The 23204-nt window shown below is 38.6% G+C and overlaps 1 protein-coding gene across 9 annotated transcripts in view; it reads left to right on the top strand.

Moving 5' to 3' along the window:
* The window catches only part of oxr1a (oxidation resistance 1a), a 176655-nt gene that overhangs the window by 135411 nt on the left and 18040 nt on the right, over positions 1 to 23204 (top strand). For 3 of the 9 annotated variants that reach the window (XM_088411791.1, XM_088411788.1, XM_088411790.1), the window contains 6 exons: positions 2277 to 2384; positions 3366 to 3479; positions 15586 to 15738; positions 18167 to 18351; positions 20349 to 21019; positions 22759 to 22918. In XM_088411791.1, the coding sequence (XP_088267917.1) occupies positions 2277 to 2384; positions 3366 to 3479; positions 15586 to 15738; positions 18167 to 18351; positions 20349 to 21019; positions 22759 to 22918 (1391 nt within the window). The remainder of the gene's footprint in view (positions 1 to 2276; positions 2385 to 3365; positions 3480 to 15585; positions 15739 to 18166; positions 18352 to 20348; positions 21020 to 22758; positions 22919 to 23204) is intronic. The other 6 variants (XM_088411793.1, XM_088411796.1, XM_088411789.1 and 3 more) reach the window with 5 other exon arrangements.

Raw genomic sequence — 23204 nt, 5'->3', positions numbered from 1 at the left:
GTGTGCTGCCTAGTAAATGCAACACACACAACCACCTCTCCGTTTCCACCGTGCTCAATTCACGTCGGGAAAAACAGTTGACATGAAATTAAGTGTGCCGATTGCAGGACAAAAAATCGTCACAGATTTAAATGTGTTTTAATCAATAAGATGTCAATACATTCCAACCGTTTAAAAAAAAAGTGCAAATAATTATCAGTCAGTCAAGGAGACGCCAATATGCTATTGGTCGATTAAGGTCACCCGGTCTCACTCACGGAGATGCTATTGGCCGGTGTCACACGTCAATCACAGAAGTGCCGATATGCTATTGGCCGAACGCCTTTATCTAGCTTGATGGCACAGCTGGTTGGGATGGAAGGAAGTAGAGAAAACCCTGACTGAAAAAGTTACTTTGACACTGTAAGACCAATAGCATATCTGATTTACCGTATTGACTTAGAGCATTCATCTCTGCTCATCTCTGCTTATCTCAGCACAAGTCACGTCTTTCCAAAGGTAAAAGTCATTTATCCTTTGTATTTGTTATTTAATGCAACCGTACAGTAGATTATGTCACTTAATATTAATTTATGTATACAGCGTGATGATTTTACCTAAGGCTTCTGCGCGCGTTGCACGCACTCACGAATTAACATGGGTTTGGATTGCCCGCTATACGAGCAATTCGAGATACGAGCGTAGCCGCTGAACGGATTAAGTTCGTAACCCGGGGGCCCACTGTACTTGGGCACTTCTTAAAATACAGTAAATGTACTGATTTGTATGTGAAAATTATACTCTTGTAAAACATAGGTGTCATGATACTCTTGTAAATGTAAAAGCAAACATGCTGATTAAACCACTGAATCTAAGAAGAAGAAAAAAAAACTTTAAAAGGAGCACAAGTCAAGAATGATTTTTATAGTCAAAAGTGTATGTAAAATACCTAGTTCCATAACATGGCACAAAGGGAAAGAAAGCTCTGCATGCAAAATAGTTTCCTTCTTTTACACTTAGTGCTTAGTAAGAAGAAAAAAGGACGTCACAAAGTGTTTTTAATCAATTGCTCGCTAGTGTTTGTTTGACTTTTATGCTGTCAAAACAATATATTGCTTTAGCTTTACTGAACTTCTCAAATTTGAAATAAAATATGTGATTAGATAACTGTTTTAAAGATTAGGTGAAGATCAGGTGGATTTGTCCTTAATCTTTTAGTTCCTGAAAAAAAAAATTAAAATTTATTTCAATCAAGGCCACTGATGGGGAATATCTTGCTTTTTTTAATTTTTTATATTGATTTATTTATTTTGCCACTGTTGTTAACACGTGCGGCTCGGTGGAGAAGTGGTTACCATACCTGCCTCACAGTTTACTGACACAAGTTCAAATCCACCTCGCTCCGGCCATTCCTGTCTGGAGTTTGCATATTCTACCCGGGCCTGCGTGGGTTCGCTCTGGGCACTCTGGCTTCCTCTCACACTCCAAAAACATGCACGGCAGGTGTATTTGGACATACTAAATTGTCCGGTGTGATTGAGTGCGTGAATGGTTGTTCGTCTCTCTTTGCCCTGCAATTGGCTGGCAACCAGTTCAGGGTGTCCCCCGCCAACTGCCCGAAGTCAGCTGGGATAGGCACCAGCAAGCCTACGACCCTTGTGAGGATAAGCGGCTCTAGAATAAGGATGAGCGGCTGTAGAATAAGGATGGATTGATGGATGGGTTAGGGTTGATATATTGATTGATTGATAAGACCCCACAATTTCAGTAGATCAGAACTACTTTTTCAAATGTAAGGAGTAAACAGTAAAAGTCAAAAATCAAATTTGTGATAAAAACTCTTGTGTTAAGAATGAGCTCTTCAGGCTTTACCAAAACGCTTAAGATCCTTTTGAACACTCCTGTATTAATGTGACATTGAGAGAATTTTTAATGAAGAAATTGTCAACAACAGGTATATCTTTATGGTATTTTGCCAGTGAATGTTCAATGCAACACTGATGAACATTTTTTTTGTCCTGCAGAACGATGAGTAGCACAAGAACATTTGTGCTCCTGTGTCAGTTCATAATTTTTGCCCGGGACTGTGCATTCAATAGAAAAGTGGGTCTATTTAACTAAATACAAACTGAAGCTTACAAAATAAAATAAGCCAGCCTAACATCTACACAGTTGTCAAGATTGTTTGTCCCCCCTGCCTCTCACGAGCCATCTCTAATCTTTGTCACTTAGTATAGCCTGTTCATTTTTATTGGACGATGCATGTGTGTGATTTTCTATCCTCTCTCTTGGTTCAGGTGGAATCTCGGGACACATTGAACAGCATTGCACTCAAGTTTGACACCACACCCAACGAGCTGGTTCAGCTGAACAAGCTGTTCTCCCGGGCAGTTGTGCCTGGCCAGGTGTGAACCGCCGTGTATGCCTTTACCATTATCTTTAACCTGTTCCAAATCAGCATTGTTACCAGTGCCATCCACTAATTTTCAGAATAAGCCTGTCAATGTATGCACGTCTCTCATGTTTTTGCTTTCATCTAATTGGAAAAGTAGTGATGCTGTGGCTTTAGAGGTCATGTTACATCCTGCCTCTGTTTATCACTCAGTTTTCGATTGGGAAGGCGATTATTTTGAAGCAACTCAGTCATTGATAATATCCTATGGTACGTTAAATATCTTCTAATCAGTGGTCACTAATGAATTGCCTCCTTTGGCAGTCCAGCACATTGTGGTTGCTCCAGTTATTGTGGTTAGCTATTAAAAACATCAGAGAGACTCTCATATCAATCATCATTTTAGAAAATATAAACGTGTGAATCATTTTGTGCATAGTTAGTTTTTGGAGGCTTCCTTAAAACCTAGGAGTGGAAGGCTTTACAGAATGCAGGACTCGGTATCTCGGTATTTTGCTCGCAATTATCGGTTTGATTTGTTACAAGCTGATTTACATGACTAAAAATACAAAATACATAACTACAGTATGCAGTATTTCACTAAAGTTGAGATGTACTGTAAGCTTTTAGCTTATCTAAAGCATTTGTGTCACAGTATTTTAATCAGAATTATTGCTTGGTTGCATCTTTTTTTCACTGTATGATTTTGCACCATTTGTGAATTGCCATGACGCGAATGACTAAGAATCATCTACCCAGACATTCCAACCATCGCTTTTGCTGATAGCTGACTCACCAGCAAACTGATTTTTGACCTAATTCATTCTGGGTATTTTAGTTGTTTTCATCTTGTAAAACATGTAGTCAGGCTCAGTCTATATCGGCAGATGTCCTTTCCTGATCTACCCTTGGGCATGTACTTGTGGTGTGCATGTACTGTATGTCTGTGCAAAGGCAATGTCTGTGTAAACACAGACATGTATTGTGTTTGCAGGTTTTGTATGTTCCTGATCCTGAATACGTCTCCAGTGTTGGAAGCTCCCCTTCCCTCAGTCCCATCAGTCCTCTGTCCCCCACCTCCTCAGAAGCTGATTTAGACAAGGTGACGGTATGTTGACCACACCTCAATCGCATAGTCTAATGTGTAATGGAAGTACAGGTCACCATGAACGTTGAAAATGTTATATAGATGAAACGGTATGAAAATGCCATCACGAACATGCATAGTGACCAAAATTATTAATATTGCTGAAATCATTAAAACAGTTTTTTTTAAACAAAAAAGCATAATACCAGCACCTTCACATAGATTTTGACCAAATAAACAGAAGAAAAACAAAAGACCAAGTTATATAAATTGTACAATTTTTATCAATGATAAAAGAGATTAATAAAACAAAATGTTAAGCTCACCACATCATTTTATGTGGCCCACGAAATGCTAATCATGCCTTGTTTTTCAACAAGCATTTTTTGTCACTAATCTCTCTTTTGAACACTGTTTACTGACCTCTGATCCCCAAACTAGGTAAATGTGTGACGATCATATTTAAAATTGATCGGACCTCAGTCATAATGGCCCTCCGAAACTTGAAGTACAATTAGGCCCACGATTAAACTGGGTTTGACAGCCCCGTTTTAAAGTTATATATTCCATGCGCGCCATTCGTTTAAATATGGTGTTCTGATTGTTATTGCATTTGTGGGGTATGAACTTCAAAAATAAAAAAAAATTAAAAGTGCAACCGTGACATGACCAAACCCAGTACATGAGGGAGCCTAAACTCTGAGACACCATGATGTCATTTTCTTTCGACAGCAAGTAGCAATATGGTCCCCTCTGAGATGGATAAAAACAGTTGGAATTTGCTGCTTAATTCATATTCCACAATATATAACATATATTGTAAAGAAAATGAATTACTTAACACAGGTTATCAATGAAATCAAGTTCACATATATCCCAAAAGTGCGGTCTGTATAAAAGAGTGTATTAACTAATGTCTGCTGACAGTTGACTTGTGTTGATTTATCCTTGTATGCGTATGTTGCCAACTGTCTGTAAACAAGATAACGCCCTCTAAGATGACAAGACAATGACAAGGAATAGTGTTAACCCAAAGGCACGTGATGACATTGGAACCCAGAAGCAACACACTAACCTCTGTCTACAGCAATACAATAGTCTATTCACCAGCACTGATCATAAACGTCAACATTCATAATGATTTAAATGTTTTTCAAGACAGAAAAAAGATGAGACGTGCCAATAATTCCAAGGACAGAACAAACTATGAAAGGGACCTTGTGGGTTTTTTTTTTTTTTTTCAAGAACATGACGGTGTATGTGTTTAATATTATGCATTCATTATTTGGGGGGGAAAAAAAGGACTTTTCGATTGTCCCTGCACTCAATGGAAGGCTATGTTCTGTTGTTGTTTTATACAGTGGGCCCCCGGGTTACGAACTTAATCCGTTCAGCGGCTACGCTCGTAACTCGAACTGCTCGTATGACGGGCAATCCAAACCTATGTTAATCCGTGAATGCGTGCAACGCGTGCAAAAACCTTAGGTAAAAACATCACGACTTTATACACATATTAAAAATGAGTAACATAATCAACTGTACTGTTAAATTAAATAACATATACAGTACAAAGGAAAAACGACATTTACCTTTGGAGCGACGTGACTTGAGCTGGGTGGAGCCGGAGAGGAGCAGAGACCAACCCGCATAGTTAACAAAGTTACGCTGATATGCTATTGCTCTGACAATGTCACAGTCACTGTTTCAGTCACAGTGTCAGTCACGGAGATGCTAAAACATATCATCCTCTTACTTCTTCCTTTACCGCTACTAGCAATTTTAGAAGCTATGTCTAACAGATAAAGATTGCAAAGTCTTCACAACATTCCTTCCTTCCGTTTTTCACTCATTTTCTCTCCTTCCTTCCATCCCGACCAGCTGTGCCATCAAGCTAGCTAAAGGCGTTCAGCCAATAGCATATCGGCATTTCTGTGATTGACGTGACGCCGGCCAATAGCATCTCCGTGAGTGAGACCGGGTGACCTTAATCGACCAATAGCATATGGCATCTCCGTGACTGACACCGTGACTGTGACAGTGACTGTGACGTAGTAAGAGCAATAGCGTTCACGTCACAAACGTCAACTGCTGATTTTGTTGACGCAGCTAAGCAAAAATATATTTGCATACACAATGGCCGGCATGTCGGATTGTTCGTAAGACGAAAGGTTTGCTCGTAAGTGGGGGACAAAAATCTCCGTGGTTCACGCTCGTAAATCGAATTGTTCGTAAAACAGGGTGTTCGTAAACCGGGGGCCGACTGTACTTGGAGAACGGGCATAATATGCCTTCAAAACATCAGTCAAAAATTTTGCTTCTGTTTATTAGACTTAAGAAATCAAACTGTTTTTTTAATTTCCTAAAGTCCTTTGATAGAATTGTGTCAATTGTAATTCATCCATTTCACTTCTTTCTCAGAGCATGAACTGATCGCAAATAGACCGTTCTGGTTTTCCTGGAAAACGTTTTGCTTCTCATCTGAGCAGCTTCATCAGTTCATTCTTCAAGGCATGGTGAAGACGGCACCAGTCTTTTTACACAGGCTTCAGTGAAAGTAATTTAAAAGCGTGCAGACACTTTCTACATTTCAACTGCATAGTACCTATTGCTGCCACACAAGCACATTGAGTTGCCTTGTGCATGAAATGGACTGTAAATGAAGTTACCTTGCCTTCTCTCTATTTAGGACTCTCTCGGGAGGTTTTTCAATTAGTAAATGCATCTATGAATATGTACTGTTTCTCATACCTGGTCCGCCAAGGTTACTGCCCTGCTGCGCTGACGCTGTAGGCTGATATAAACCACAAGTTGTTTCTTCAGTCAAGCAGATCCTTCATTTTAATTTGTAACATCATCACACAAAAAAATGTCCTTATGATGTTGCTTTACCTCATTTCTGGGCACAAAGTCCTCTTTGTATCAGCATCCGGCTGCCATGCAGTGATCATTTTAATGTAGTGTTCTGTTCATCTGGCTGTCTTTTGCAGAATAACCAATTAATAGTTCAGGGTGTGAGCTGGAAACTATTCCACCTGACTTTGGTTCCTGGACTGTGCACACATTTTTTAGAGGGAACTTTCAATATATAATCACAGTTTAATTCCAGTATCAAAACTCATCCACTGCCATCGATGAGTGTACTTGTCAATTACATTTTTCAACAGGGATGGGTGGGGGAGTGTTTGATACTACTCCACACTGTGAATTTCAGTCTGCTCAAAAACAGGGGTGTCAAATGTACTGCCCAAAGGCCTGCTCCGGAAGAGATTTAATCCGGCCCAGAATATTATTTTGTGAAGCATTAAAAAAATTAAAAAAAGTAGGACCGAACCCATTATTCCGCCGTCCATAATACTGTAATGTCTGAGCATTCACTCAGTCTTATAAAAGAAATGAAAGAAAATGCAGTAAACAAGCGCGTGTCAGTCCGAGATACTGTCAGCTGCAGCTCACGTTCGTTATTGATCATAAATGACTGATTCTCTCACTCCTCCTTGGTAGTCTTCCCCGTGCTTGACAACAACGAACATTACCATACACAAAAAAAATCTTACTTTTACAAGCAGTACCCCAGTGAGTATTGCAACATACTAACCAAAGTGACCAGTTGCCATATAACCGTATTAGTAATATATTGCGAGTTTGAAAGTCCACCCCGCATCGTCATCAATCACATTGTCCACTTCCTGGTTTGTCAGCATCAATACCACTATAAGTTTGCTACTGCAGCTAACTACTGCGCATAATGTAGCTAAAGTTTATGCTACTTTCACATAGCGTTTTATGTGATTTCTCTCAAGGTAGGATGCGGGCACCTCGACTGTAAAAGCAGTAGTAAGCCACTTCTATGTTAGCCTATCAGCGACATTAAAATAAGTCAAGTGTATCTCCCAAAATATAGTTCTGGACAGCTTCACTGTCAGTTATATTCTTGCATTTTTGTTATGTAGGTATGTACTGTAAGTACTGTGTATGTACTGTATGACATGTACTGTATGTGTGTTCGTATATTTATTTTTCACATTTTCTTGATACACTGATTTGTCTGCCCAGATTTCTGGCACAACCACCCATATGTAACTTGGAAATTTGTGTGCAGTCCCCAAAGAGGAGTGATTCAGTGAAGTCTTCAGAGTGGTTCTACCACTCCTCGACTGTACATAAGTCATGCCTTTGAAAACAAGAGCGCATTCTGCATGGGTGGGACGGGGGGCAGACTGAACAGCTGTGAATTCAGAGAAATCACAAAAGTGACGCCATGCCAGATATTTACACTAATAAATGGTGGAGCTTGCTTTCATAGATGAGCAGCAATCATTTCAAGCAAAGGAAGGATGCTTGGAAATGTAATCACATTCCTAGTTTCTTTCTTTCTTTTCTGCTTGCATTTTAATTATATGTCTTTTTGAGCCTTGTGGTTTATAATGAGAGTGATGTTTTTAGAGGTGTAGTACAAGTGCTTCCGGCAAAAATGAATCCAAGTTCTTTGAAAAGAAACTCTTTGAGATGGCTTTTATTTAGTTGTCAATGTCTAAATAATGACATTTATATCACGAAGATTGAGAGATCCTATTTGAAGTCAAAATACGTTGGAATATTTGCATAATCCACATGTGGTTGCAAAGTGAACTAGAACGACAAATATGAACACACCCCGAATGTAAGTTGCCAGTGTTGTGCCTGCAGGCACCTGGTATATTGCTGGGTGCCAATGAGTTCCCTGTGATGACTTAATCCTACTAGAACAAGAACCTGATGAGGGTGTGTCATAAGTTAAAGTGATTTTCAACGTGCCACGTACTATAGAAGATCGTCGTTTTGTGCTAGAAAAGTGTTATACGATTGGCTCAAAATGTTTGGCATACACGTACACAGCTCTGTAAATCCTTAAATGTTTCTAATTTGATACGTAATTTTTAAATGCCTTTTCATTTAAATTTGCATGTAAATATGACATTGTAGCTGACAAACTGCCATATGGCTGACATATGATGAGACATCTGTCCGAAACTTTTGTCATTGTCAATGGTTATATATCTAGTCTTGACATTTCGATTGACCCCTATCCTTTTTTATTTCAACAGCCTGGATATTAGCTCCATAAAGCTCTTTTAAAAAATTGTTTATTCACACCATTTAACTACACTTGAGAAAAAATTGCATTGCCTAGGGTTTCTGGAAATAAAACTTGACCATTGAGATGATAAATGTTCAGCCTGCTTTGGAAATGTTTGAAAGTGTTTGTGAAAACTAATATTAAATAAGTGATATTGAAAGGCAAATTATCAACTTTTTATGCAAATTGAAACCATTTGACACCAAAGATGAATATGAGACCATTTCCACAAAGTTCAGAGTTTATATATTTTTTTCTCATCTCACAACCTTTGCTACTTAAATAACTATGTGTCTTTATGAAAGATTTTTCCTTATGAGCAACCAAGAACCACTGCCCCTCGCAAAATGTATAGTAGTACTTTATTTAATAGTTTAGTAATAGTAAAAGCCTGCCCAAAATGTCTTAGATTTACCGATTAGAAATATTTTAAAAACCTAAGCCAATAAATTGTAATGACAGCTTAGATTTATTTAGCACCTTTCATGGGACCAAAGGACATTGAACTCATAGGGTTGCATATGTAGGTGCACTATGCTAGCAGAGGAAAAGCTACTGTTGGTCGCTAGCTGACTTGACAGCAGCCAACAATGTTTTGGAAGATTGAACATCACGGTGAACATCACATTGAATGATAACTGCTGGAATTTATTCTTGTCCTCCTTTCTGTCATCGTTCAATTACGTTTCACATTACTGCCACTTTCCGGTCAGAGAGTACACACCACAGAGGGCAGCACACTCATTTCTGCTTTGTAATATTTCACAGATTATGGGTGAATAAAGGTCATATAGACTGGTAAGCACTCAATGCATTTTAGTATTTATTTTGTTGAATTTAAGGCCAATTGTAGCAACTCTGCAGCATGGTGCCTGTCGGCCTGTTGGTATTGGCAGCTAAAAACAGCACATCTTGCAGGCATGGATCATTGGCAAGCTGTGCATGTGCACGCTTGGAGAACTGGCTGACTTTGTATCTGTGAGCCTTGCTGTCATTGGATTATTTGGCAGCCACCAGTTTGTTGGCATACTTGCTCTTTGGTCATCTGTGAGGGCTGGCATTCCCTCTTCATCCTTATGTCACCATATAGTTATGTACATTTGTTTATGTGCGCACACACAGATGCAAACACGAGTACATCATGGATCATCTGCTGTGACCTTCACGGTCCAGTTTTTGAGCATTGCTGCTCTGGTTGCGTTGATGAACTAGGTTGGGCTCGATGGGTCCTTTTGTAATTTGGGGGGGTAGCGCAGTGAATAGTACGTCCGCCTCACGGTTCTAGGGGCCCAATTCAAATCCACCTGGCTCCAGCCTTCCTGTGTGGAGTTTGCATGTTCTCTCCGGGCACTCCGGCTTCTTCCCACACCCCAAAAACATGAAAGGCAGTTGAACTGGACATACTAAATTGTCCTTAGCAAAAAGTTCAGGGTGTCCCCCGCCTACTGCCCGAAGCCAGCTGGGATAGCAACCAGCTAGCCTGCGACCCTTTGTGAGGATAAGCGGCTTTAGAAAATTGATGGCTGAATGGACATTGACTGTATTATACTTGATTAAGCACAATCTTGTGCACAATGTGGAGCTGTGGATTATTTTCTTTTTTTATCTGTGCTGCACTCTGCCTGAGTGGCTGGTCTTTTCTTCACTCCATGCAAAACTAGGACTAGCATCTAACATTAATAGACCAATGTCCTGACAGATGCATGCTCCCAATCATAAAAGGTAACGTCGTAGTGTTTCTCTCAAATATTTTGGAGAGTGTATTACTACATTTTACCATGGTGTAACTTGCAGTATTGTGAAACTAACAGGTATGTATAATAATTAATCCCCACACCCACATTTATGTATGACTGTTAGTGATTTAAAATACTTATTATCTTTGTGAGATTTAAAAAACAAGATATTTGCAACTTTTAAGGTCCACCATTACCTAACTCTAACCCTAACCATAATACATTGTGTATATTGTCTTTGTTAGACAATCTCCATTATCCAATACAGAAGAAAATTGATACACATCTTGTAATTCCCACTCCTTTTTTTGACAGAATTACTAATTTACTGACCAGTTATGTGAATGCTGTTTTGTTTTTGGTGTTTTTTGCCTTATTTATGTATTTATTTATGTTAGTCCACATACAATATTGATATTAACAAGTCGGGCTTTGCTTCAATTGCCATGATTGATTTTAAAATGTGTAGTACTCTAATGAAGCAGCCTTGCATTTAATTTGACTGGTTCATTTTGATTAAACACAGAAGTGACATAGCATTTTCATTCCTACAAGTACAGACGTACGTACCTCTACTCACGAACATCTCTTGTTATGAAAAATTCAAGTTACGAAATGCATCTTGGGAAAAATATTGTTTCTTGTTAGGAAAATTTAGAATACGAAGGGCGAAAACCATTGCTGTATAATATTTAGACTCTAGCGCTAGCTCAGACAAAATTGTTTTGTAAAACGACTTCACAACCAGCAGTCTCCGCTCCGCTTCTGGAGTTGGTAACATAAAATTGATATTAGCTAACATTGTACACATTCTCATAAAAACTGTAAACAACCCAGTAAACATTTTCTCTTGAATCGCTTGTTAACTAGTGTCTGACTGCATGTTAGCAAGAGGGCTGAACGCAAACGTATATGATCCAGAAACAAATGCTATTGCTCCTCTGGAGTTGTAAATGCCTAGATCACTAGAAATGTCAAATAAAAATGTACAAATGAAACGACCTAAACTAAGTTCTCTGCACGCACCACCAACACACCAGCACAATCTCAGGCAAACAAATGAATTGCAGTCATATTGTCACCCACTACAATTAATATTTTTAATTTAAATGGTTTAGAATCATTTGTTTGGGCTCGAAACGGATTAGGCTATTTACATGTCAAAAGCACCTCACATGATGTTCTCTTACCTGCTTGTTCTTAGAATGTTTACCTTTCAGTTTTTGTCTGCTTGGTTGCTTGCGCAAGTTTGCTTTGTATCATTGTGCAGCACTTTCCACTTGGCTACAGTTAAATGAAATTTGTAGAAAGGCCATTTGAAACCCACGGCTGGATGTTGAAAGGCAATCACAAGTTGTGGTTGTAAAGGTGATATGTGAGTGGAACTTATTCAAAAAACTGTGTGTTTAGCATCTAAACAATATTTGAACAATTGCAAGACATAATGGCATTCTGAATTATTGGTACTTGATATGGGTGAGCACTGAAATGTAAGCACTGCTTGTACTCTTGTCTGTGAGAGTAGTATGGGGTTCAGATAATGCTGGTGACGTATAAGCAGGTATTACGATTTGGTTGAAAAAAATAAAAGTCAATAATACAAAGTTGACTTTCACTCAGGTAGCCACAAAATGCCATCCATCTATTGCGACTAGAGACAAACAAATCAGATCTGGCTGGTTTAATTATACGGGGATGTAAATCAATGTTGGTTAAACTTGCCCATAAGCAAAGACATGATTTGACAGTTGCGGAGCCCTCGTTCATCCCATGTGTGTGCTTGGTAATTTTGACTGCAAACAACTGTTCTACTGTTAGGTGTGCCTTGTTTTAACTCTTTGGTTTAAGGTGGAAAATCCTGCTCTCTTCTATTTAACCATGGAGTTCGAATGCCAACCCGAATGAGTCATTAGGAAGTGACTTGCTAGTGAAGTGGAGCCAAGGGCTGCAGTTGTGTAGGTGAGCTGGGTGCACTACAAGTGGATGACAAGCCAGTAAAATGCATGCAAATTCTTTTAGTCATCGAGCTTACCTGGAACGCTTAGTTTGCAAAATTATTGACAGTAGCTAGTCTCTCAGATCCAAGATTAAACACGTTACCGTTTTTTTTTTTTTGCATTTTGGAGCAGCTTTTTTATGGTATATCCCTGGATGCAGAAAGCTTGTTTTGGTTGTAAGGCGTGGCCAGTTTCCAATGTGTCTTCCACAGTCTGTGTGGGTCAGTATCCGCAGGCTGTTTGTCGACTGCACCAGGAGACAATAGGGGGGAGATGCGTGGGTTAGTGTCAGTGGAACAGCAGACAGTTGCTAAGGGCTATGACTCTCCAGATCTTCTCTCTCCTCTGGCTCTTGACGCCCTACCGTACTGCTCCAAATCACCCTTGACGAGAACTCCCACGCAATACTCTCAGTCCTCCTTTGCTGCTTTCTGTTCTTTGTCCTCGCTCTGAGTACACTTTCTTTTCCTCCTCGGCCCAGGAGGGTTTTTTTTTTTTTTTTTGCGTTTTTACACCACTGCCAATTGTTTTAAAATGCACAAAGGTGACAATATTATTGTAATCTAATTTTTGATGTCCTGATTTCTTGGATTTCATAAAAAATATTACTGCAAAACATTTGGCTGAACCAGTAAAATGTTTAATCACTAAACTAAAATTTCACGCCCCATAAAAGCAGTTTGACCCTTTGAAATTTAATTATGCTTACCATATTCAGCTTCTGGGAGTCTAGTGTATTTTTTGTTGTTTTTTTCCTGTTTTTTTTTTTTTTTTTTTAAATTCTATTCTATTCTATTTTATGTAACTGGCAAACATGGTTATATTACATCAATTAAAATCTCCCCAAACTATATTTGAACAGCATTGTAATTACCATGCTAACCAGGATCCATTTGGTCACAGTCATGGTATTAAATATTTACTTTTCTCATTTTTAGTTGTGCTGACCTTGCTTCTTTACCATCTGCTTGAATTAGTTCTAACAAGATATGCACTTTTTTTTCCCCTTTCTTCGATGAGTTAACTGACCCTTTCATCTACTTTTAGTTAGTGTTTATGCAGTAATGTACCTGTACTCTGTCTTCCTGTCCTAGATTCTCTTTTCTTTAGTCAGGGATTTTCCTGTCTTGCCTATACTTATAGCAGTCTTTTTTGTCAGTTGCTAAAATTATCACCATCTGGGAAGTCTCTTTGGCATCGTTATTCTATTTGATTTTTTTTTTTCCAACTCAAAAGCCCCTGTCTTTAATGCAGCCTCCTGTGATTGATTGATTCATTCTGTTATTTGGTTTCGTTTTCTTTCAATGTAGGACTATTAATAATAATAATAATAATAATAATAATAATTGTAATTATTCATTCATTTTCTTAGTCACCTATCCTCACTAAAGTCTCTGCCATTCTGGTGTCTATCACCCTGAACTGGTTGCCCATAACCCTTCACCCTGACAATCACACCTAAGAGTCTAATATAGTTTTCCTGCATGTTTTGAGGAATGTGGGAGGAAACTGGAGTGCCTGGAGAAAACACACACCGGCATAAGGAGAGCATGCAAACTCCTTGCAGAAAGGCTGTATTATCATTCATTTTTTTATTACTATTATTATTATTATTATTATTATTATTATATTTGATTCTGTTTCATGTTGCTCTGATTAATCTTTGGAATGTTGGGTAGTAGATCCCATCTTTTTTTTCAGTCTGGGAACTTAGCGGCAATGGTGAGTTTTTGTTGGGTATTTTTTGTTTGTTTTTTGTTTGTTTTTGGCTCGTGGCTTTTAAAATTGTGGTATACCGTCAAGGAAATAACCATCCTATGCCTATTTGTCTCTGTGTGCTCTGAGATTTGCTGGCGTTTAGTTCAGGATATACCCTGCCTCTTGTCTGAAGTTAGCTGGGATAAGATCCAGCACACTCATAGGCTTAATGAGAAGAAGCAGTAATGATGGATAGATGGATGGATGGATGGATGGATGGATGGATGGATGGATGGATATTATAATTTATTTTCACTTTTTACACTTATTACAGGCCCTTTCCCGCTAATTTGTCAATAAATGATATATAAATCTGGACTCAAATTCTGGCATGTGCACGAGATGCAGATCTATCAATCAAGGTGAACAATTTGGGACTGATTCAAGTTAAGATGCTTTGGCCTTGGCAATTGCCTCTGCTCTGTTGACTACTAAGTGTTCCTGCTCCATTTTTAAAGCACTTAATGACTTCCTTATCCCTATATTGCCAATCTTGTCACGCTTCTTTCCACAGTTTTTCACAGTAATCTTAAGTAACAGTTGTATAGTCATTCAGTTTAACCCTCCAAAATGGTGCTAAGATTGTTGGTATTGGGCACTTAATTCAGAAGGGCCTCAGTGACTGTCTCCGTGTGACACAGACAATGTATGGAAACAAGAAAAAGGCTGAACCTCCCTTCTGTTTCAGCCCAACAGACAAACCAATTGTGCCAAATAGCAGAATTCTCATTCGGTGCCATTGAGTTAAGGCATTGCCAAAAAATTGGTTACAGTCTATGTAAACATGTTATATACTGTAGTTCCGTTGTTGTTTTCTTCTTTCTCAGACAGTGGTAAAGCTTAAAGCAATTGCGCACTGCTCACATATTCTCAGTGCACAAGAAAATCTATGCTGTGCATAAAACAAAATGCAATATAAACTTATATATTGTTATATTCATTGTCTGAACGGCTTATCCTCTAAATTCTTTTACATTTCTTTTTGTAATGTTACTAATTTTGTTTAGTGGTAACTTTTGAATGAATACTTAGCTGTTAGTCTTATTGGATTACAGTTGTGTGCGGATAAATGTGAGTGAGTCATGTGTGTCAAGACATGATTTACTTTGCATGAAGGAATGTTCATCCTAAATACAAGTAACATTCTGACTGATCAAATTATAGAAACTGGAAAAATGTTAACCTTATTAAAATGGTGAATTTCATGTGTAGTGGAGGCAGAAAAACATTTTCCTGTAGATACATAGCACTGTATTTTAACTCAGCTGCATTAGTATGATCAAATAAGACACAAATTAGTTACACCATGTGTTTTCAAGTGGAACAAACTTTCCGTGTTTGTCAGTGCGTATTATCTTATGACTTCATCTTCTGAATGAATTGTTTTTTTGTAACCAGCATACAGTGTGTTTCTACTTTTACCCTCACAAAGAAAGTAATTTCGTTATACCTGATTCAGAAATAACTAATCTTGCTTTGCATCATCATTCATTTGATGTCCATTATTTCACATCCAATAGGATTCAGATGGACCCTCCAGACCAGAAGCTGCTCTTCCTCCAGTGTTTTCTGCCCTACGTCAGTCAAGGGTGGTGTCATCCACCTCCGAGGAGGAAGAGGCCCTCACAGAGAAGTTCCTGAAGATCAACTGCAAGTACATAACTGATGGAAAGGTGAGTCTGTCTATAGGGAGACAAAATGTCAAGTGAGAAATAAAAATAAAATAAACGCAGTAAAATAAATTTAATATACAGTGATGCCTCGCTACTCCACGTCTCCTCTATTGCACCCTCAGTGCATCTTAGTTTTTTTGTTTTCATTATTTAAAAAAAATACATTTATCTATGTTGCGGAAAGACGTGCTCTGAAGACTCCTTACATACCAGACAGACGAGGTACTGTAACTATGAATGCACTTGCCACAGGCGCTCCTCGGATGTCGAACTACTGCAGTACACATTACACTTTACTTAAATCTTAAATTATTAAACCTTATACAGTACATTAACTGTACTGTTATCCCTTCCCAGCCCTTTGGTTGTAGTCTCATGAAGAGCCACAGTTATATTAGCAGTGCCCAGAAGTCTAATTAGAGTGAAGCCTGTAGCTGACCAAACACGATAACGATCAGATTTTGCACTTTAAATTCCAATTTCTTATAAAAAAAAAAAAAAAAAAAAAATCAAGGTAAGCGATTCAATACAAAATACTAATTCAAAATAGCTATACAAAGTTGTTGTCAATTTAAGACATGAATCTCTTAAAGCTTTAAATTAATTATACTTAGAATCTGGCTTTATTTATGGTGTTACGTAATGTGCCAATTAAAAGTGTCTTCCTAAAAGTTGCTGCAATTTGGACATAGAAAAATCTTAGTGATTAAGTGCTTGTGTTGTTTACTCACTAAAGATGATAATGTGCATTTTTTTTCACAATTTAAAATTATTCTCAGGTGTATCAACTCATTCACTGCCAGCCCAATTAAAATGGATCTTTGAAGTCTATAGCTGTCAATGGCAGTGAAAGTTTGGGTCACTGAATGATTGTAGTCATTCCCTCCCAATGACGGCTATAAAAGTCAAAGATCCATTTGACTGGGCAGGTCAAAGTTACCTCATTCAATGGCAGTCCAGTTAAAATGGATTTTTGATGTTTATAGTCATCAGTGGCAATAAATGAGGTAATAACATGTCTGAGGCATGACTTTGTCAAAGTACCCCAAGAAACCTGAACTACAGTATATCTCCCTCCATTGTGTGGTTATATTTCAGAACATTTATCACTTAATTGTTGTTTGAACACGGCTATGGGTAGTTGTCATTTTTCATGACAATTGTCAGATTACCACTTCGGAAACATTCCATTACTTATAGGAAGGAAAAATGCCTAAGTGCTCAGCAAAGGCGAGCAGCGTGCTTTCTCTCAAAGAACACAACCGTCACTCAGCTGCTGACAAAAGGACAGCGATGCTCTGTTAGGTTTAGTTTGTACATACAGGTAATTTTTTGTTATACACAGGAGTTAGATTGAAAATAATGGTGCAAAATGTCCATAAACAGAAAAAAAATATATAAAATTGATAACACATAGAAAAAAAATATATACTAAATACTGAGACCAGGAGTTCTGAAAGTGTGATGGAGGAAATTTTACTGTACATATAGTTTTTACTGCATTTTTCTAATGATGGTGAAATTTTAGGCGTGCTTCCGTCTCATAAGATTTGCCAACCTTCAAACCACTTGATGGAAAGCCGGGCGAAGTGCAAGCATTGCTTTCATAGATAGACAAAGAATGCGCTACGTCTCACTGGCATGTCTTTTTTCCCACCTCACTTGTTGGCCAGCTGCTTGCTTCTGTCAGAATCAGAGGCTGTAGATCCGGAGTCACCAACATGGTGCCCACGTTCACCCTTAGCCTTCCAAGGACCACATGAGTAGCTTGTCTGCTTGTTCCGAAAATAGATCACCAGCGATAGGGCACTGTGAATTCCTAAGAATATGGTAGGTTTCTACAATAATTTCAAAATATTAAAAATGGCAGAGATTTATCCCAGAGACCCAACTGTTGGTAAACTCGTATTTAAAAAAAATGATTTTCCATAATGTGTCCCACTTTAATTCTGCCAAACTACAATGAATGTGAGATATACTACTATACTAACTTCAGCCATCAACTGTCCACCACTGGATGCCCATAAACAAGTGTGTATTGTAGAAAATTTTCCTCACCAAACGCACAAAGATCCATAGTATTGACCATTGCTGAGTCTCTCTGAGTTTCAATATAAATATGTAAGTTGTAGGCACTAGCAGGTAATAACTTCTACTTGATTTAGAACAGTAACAATTTTAAATTGGGTCTCTGATTGAACTTATGGTGATACGGCTTTATTGTTGTGTTAAAAAAAAAAAACTCTTAGGTTTTTTTTTCTTTCTCTGCATTCAAGCATTTATTGTCTATGATTGCCCTCATGAAAGTGAGCCTGCACCTTCCCGTCTACAAACAGGACATAGCGAATGCCATTGCACAACAGCGCTACAGTATAATACCATCTTGCTGCAGTTTCTCACATATCCCACGTTCTTTTTTTTTTTTCAGGGTTCAGTAAGTGGAGTATTGCTGGTGACACCCAACAACATCATGTTTGATCCTCATCGGATGGACCCTCTGGTTCAGGCGCATGGGTGCGAGGAGTATGGTATTATGTGCCCTCTGGAAGAGGTCCAGTCTGCTGCCATCTTTAAAGAGATCACTGACCCCAAGATCAGAGAAACTGTGCCTGAGTAAGATAACTAAGCCAGACACAATCTCAATCGATTATAGGAGGAAAAAAATGCTACGAGCGGCCACTTGCAATAAATTTTACTGCTTTTTTTTTTCTTTCTGATATAGTTTCATATTTTTAAAAGAAGACCTGGATACCTTACACAAGATCATTGACGAGTGAAATTCTTGTGTTTTATGATTAACTTAAACGTGTTTATACAAATGTGGTTACATAGAACATATGGCAAAGAATAACATTTAACCTTATCAACGTCTAGTCAAATCAAAAAATTAATTTGTTTCAGTATTCGTTTTTCAAAATTGGAAGCCATTTTGATTATTTGGATTACGAGTGCCACTGATAATTAAGTGCTTGGTGTGATTTAGGTACTAAATGACTATATGCATCACTCTACGCTGATCTGGCCCCTATATTCATACTTCTGGTTCACATGATTGTTTGTTTTGTTTTTCACATCATCCTCGACTCTGACCCTTTTGGAAATGTAGCAAAAGTCTTCTAATCCTTGTGTTTCCCTTGTGGCACCTATAGTCTGATTACATCAGCAACCGATTGACTGTTTAATTCTTTTCTCGTGTTTACCAAAATAAGAACGAAAATGTAATTATACCAGGGTTAATTAAGTATGCCTTCACCTTCCTACGCTTTGGTTGTTGCTCTGTACACAGAGGGAATTAGCCACCTCTGTGGAATCAGTTGTTTCCTCCCACAGAATTGTCTGTTTTTCTTTTGCTTCAGTTGGATTGTTTTTTAAGTTACAAGCCTGTCCAAGCCTGAATTATGCTCGGATAAATATAGTGCTGGAGCCCTGTAGAGGCTTTTTTTTTTTTGGTTTCCTCTGCTGGCAGCATGGTCTGACCAGTGCTGTATTTGGCTGGTGGAGAGTTTCTGCCCATGGAGCACTTATTTTGCTAGCAATCTGTCACTTTCACTCCACTTCACAAATGCATAGTGTGCTTCTGTTGTTGTTTCTGATGTCCTGGTTGATGTCCTGGTTGATTAGATTTGATTGATTGATTGATTGATTGATTGATTGATTGATTGATTGATTGATTGATTGATTGATTGATTGATTGATTGATTGATTGATTGATTGATTGATTGAATTTTTTTTGAACATTAGAAAAAACGAATCCCATTAAAAATAAAATCTGAAGAAAAAAAATCAATTCATAATAGTACACTTAATGTTCAAGAGTAGGAAGACGTACAAAACATATCTAGTATTAACCTCTTGGTCACTATATATATATAGTGACAATACATTTTGTCTTTCAGCTAATAAATGATTAAGTTAATATAATTATATATATATATATATATATATATATATATACAAGTGAATTATTCATATAGTACTGGGGGTGGCCAAGTTCAATCCTTGAGAGCCACAATTCAGTCTGTTTTTGATGTTTCCTTTCATCATCAAACAAGGGTCGCTGTTAGGATTCTGCAAAGCATGCTGATGAGCTAATCGTTTGAATCAGGTGTTGATAGGAGCTTTGCTATGGCTCATTACAGTAACACTACCGTTAGCTCTGACTGCAGTTGCAGCTGGGTGCTTTGTTTTAATGTGGTAGTCTAAACTTGAGCCACTTCTGTGCTAAGCAAGCTCCTTCTTAGAAAAAATGCATATTCTTTATCAAAGGTGTTCTCACGGCATTTTTAAGGTAAACTTACCATCAGACTGACCACTCTCTCATGCTCATCCATTATATTGTCTTCCTTCTACCCTCATACCCACAACAGGAGCCTTTCATCTTATGCCATCTTAAGCACTAAAAGTTCTTTGACAAATCATTTGAATGCAATACCTGAATATAAAAAAAACAAAACACTTCAACACACTTTTTAAAAGCAGCATCAATAACGCAATACATGTCATTCTGTGTAATGCGGCAAAGTGAAAAACAAATTGTACGTCATTATTTCTTGATATTTGATAATGAATAGAAACATTTGTGTGTAATTGCACACCGTCTATCTATGCAGTGACCTGGAGCCGCTGCCATCTGAGAGACATCCTTCCCAGCAGAAGGACCCGGAGCAGGTCCTGAGGGAGCCGGGGGCCAATGACAGTGGCAGCACTGCCCCACGCAGCACAGAGGGCTCAATTTCAGAAGATGTCTTCACGGAGTCTGAGCTCTCCCCCATTAGGGAGGAAGAGCCAGCGTCCAGCGAGGATGTCTGTCTGGACAAGTCTTCTTGCGCCTCTACAGAGTCTGTGCGAACGGTGACGCAGGAGGAGCCCACTATTTCACAGGCCCCAGGCAGTTCCCATAGCTCAGTCAGCCATCCTGAAGAGCCTCCAGCAGAAAAGGCCTCCACCGCAATCGTGGACAATCCTCCAGACACTGCCTCAGAAAAGAATATTCAGTCCCCATTGGGATCCAAGCAGCACAGTGAAGAGAAGCCACCAAGCACACCCACAACCAGCACCGTCACTAGCCAGGCCCAGCAGCCCAGCAGCAGCAACACTTCCTGTCCAGGGTCCCAAAGTGCAGCCACCCCACTTGCCACAGACACCCTTTCTGTCATAGCCACTCCACTGGGGGATGCCAACGAGGGGAGCCAAGTCTCCAAAACAGACTCTATGCAACAAGGGATAGTGGAGAAACATAATATAGAACAAGAGCAAAAAGACAATACACAGAATTCACAGGGTAAGATCAGAATATTCATGTATTTGTTTATTTTTGATTTTTCAAAACACTTTGATGCGAAATTATCTTTTGGGCTTGTAATTGGGCAGTCAACTATAACCTGTTTAATCAGCGTGTGTGATGGTGTTTTGAATGCATAATTGTTCTTATGATCAGCAGTAGGGGTTCTTGTTTTTCTGTTGTGGTTGTGCTCTGGTTTTGGTAATTGTCATTGGAAATGGTAACTGGGAATAAATGGGCTTCGAACTCTTAAAAGGATACAAAATATTTACCCATTTTCAGCTCTGAAAAGTTATTTTTTTCTATAAGTCATTAAAGTAATAGTTTTTTAATAATGAAATTATTTTTCATGTGCATACAATGAATATTTTGAAAAACACATTTTTCCACTTGCTGTCAACTAAAAATGACATCACGTGTGCTCAAGGCTCTAGTAAAGATCAATGTCTTTCAATGTTTACTGGGTTTGTTGATGTGACATATGCTAGCTGAGCTGTGATTGAGCCCTGAGTACATGTGATGTCATTAAGTGTCAACAGTAAGTGGCAAAATGTGTTTTTAAATGTATTAATTGTATATGCTTTTGTGTCGCTCCCAGGTTCCTGTTGCTCTTCGGGTTATTGAATCAGATTGTATGGATTGGCCCTTTTTGATTTTAAGAGACATACTGTAGCTACGGTTTTGATGTGCATCCAGCTTGGGCGAATAGAGTCCTTCTCAAATTGCGGGGGCTGGACCCTGGGGAGTGTGAGAGGATGCCAGTGGGGGTGCGAATGACTCCAAGGAACTGGCTTAAATGTTAACATTTGTTGAAAATGTATTTATATTGCCTTTTTCTTTTGATGTTGAAATGATACAATTTTAGGTATACTTCCACATTTTTGTAAATAGATAATGATCTTATTTACAGTCACCACGTTAAGTCGGCGGGCTCGAAATGTTTTCTCTTTCCTGGAGGGGGCTTTTCAAAAAAAATGATTAAGTAGCTCTGGGCTAATATAACATTCGGTGTTTGTGAGATACAAATTCAAGTGGGTCACGATTCTCATGTGCGGACGCATTCTGATGCCAGCTGTGAACTGGTATACCTCGAGCTGTCTACTTGTGATCAAATCACACATGATGTTTGCCAGGTATGATTGTAGCTTCACAAGTGACTCATTCTGTGCTATATTACCCATTTTAGCTGGACTTTGCTGAAAAGCAATTTTCACACATTTTTCCTCCCTCGGAAGGGACAAACCTAGACAGCGTGAGGAGTTTCTTAATTTTCACTCTGCCTGGCAATTATTCTGAAAAAAGCAAACAATTCAAGGACATCTGCACATAGCAACCTGCTCAAGTAATAGCAGCAACCTCCTAAAACTAGCTGTATTTATACAGACTGTTACACCAATGCTGATTTATGTTTTTTCATTTGTTTTTTATCTGTCATGTCATGGTTCCTGACTTTTTGATCTCATTCATTGCTCTGTAATAATAATCACTTTAGTTGCCAAATTATGGACACAAAACAGTGCGACTATAAATTGTTAGCCAATCCTTCAGTGCGGTCCTGTTGAATTCTTGCCTGGCACAGAATGACTAATGTAAGATGAAGTGGCCCGTAATTGTGATTTTTCTAAATTAAACATTTGTGAAAAGACTAATAATGAATATACTTTTGCAGTTAAATTGACCTGCGTTCATTTGAAACGGTCTCATTTGGCTTCTCATTTGACTTTTTCTTCCTTGTCTAGGATCTTCAGAGAGGAGGAAAGGCCACTCACACAAGTTCCTTTGTCTGCGGGTTGGGAAGCCTATGAAGAAGACTTTTGTTTCCAATGCCAGTGCATCCATGCAGCAGTATGCCCAACAGGGCAAAAAGCACGAGTATTGGTTTGCGGTGCCACAGGAGAGGTCAGTCACCCCACAACATATGACTTAAAAAAAAATATTTCCAAAGCACTGGTGAGCTTCCAATATAACTTTTAAAAAAAAAAGCGGGTTGGCTTCCCCCTCACGCATTTTTTTTCTACTAAAAGGTGAACTTGCCTATTGCTGAACTGTTGTATCCCACAAACACCGAATGTGGTTCACTGTAGTTTGAATGAAAGGTTAATTCACTGTAACAATCAGGTGATTTGTTTCATTTAAATTCTTGTATTAAACACATATTCAACTCAAGTGCAATAGAAAATCCAAA

Source organism: Hippichthys cyanospilos, chromosome 3 (assembly GCF_059441005.1).
Source record: "Hippichthys cyanospilos isolate Australia breed blue-spotted pipefish chromosome 3, RoL_Hcya_1.0, whole genome shotgun sequence".
Classification (NCBI taxonomy): domain Eukaryota; kingdom Metazoa; phylum Chordata; class Actinopteri; order Syngnathiformes; family Syngnathidae; genus Hippichthys; species Hippichthys cyanospilos.
Note: the sequence above shows the minus strand (reverse complement) of the source record. Positions and strands in the feature narration are given on the sequence as shown.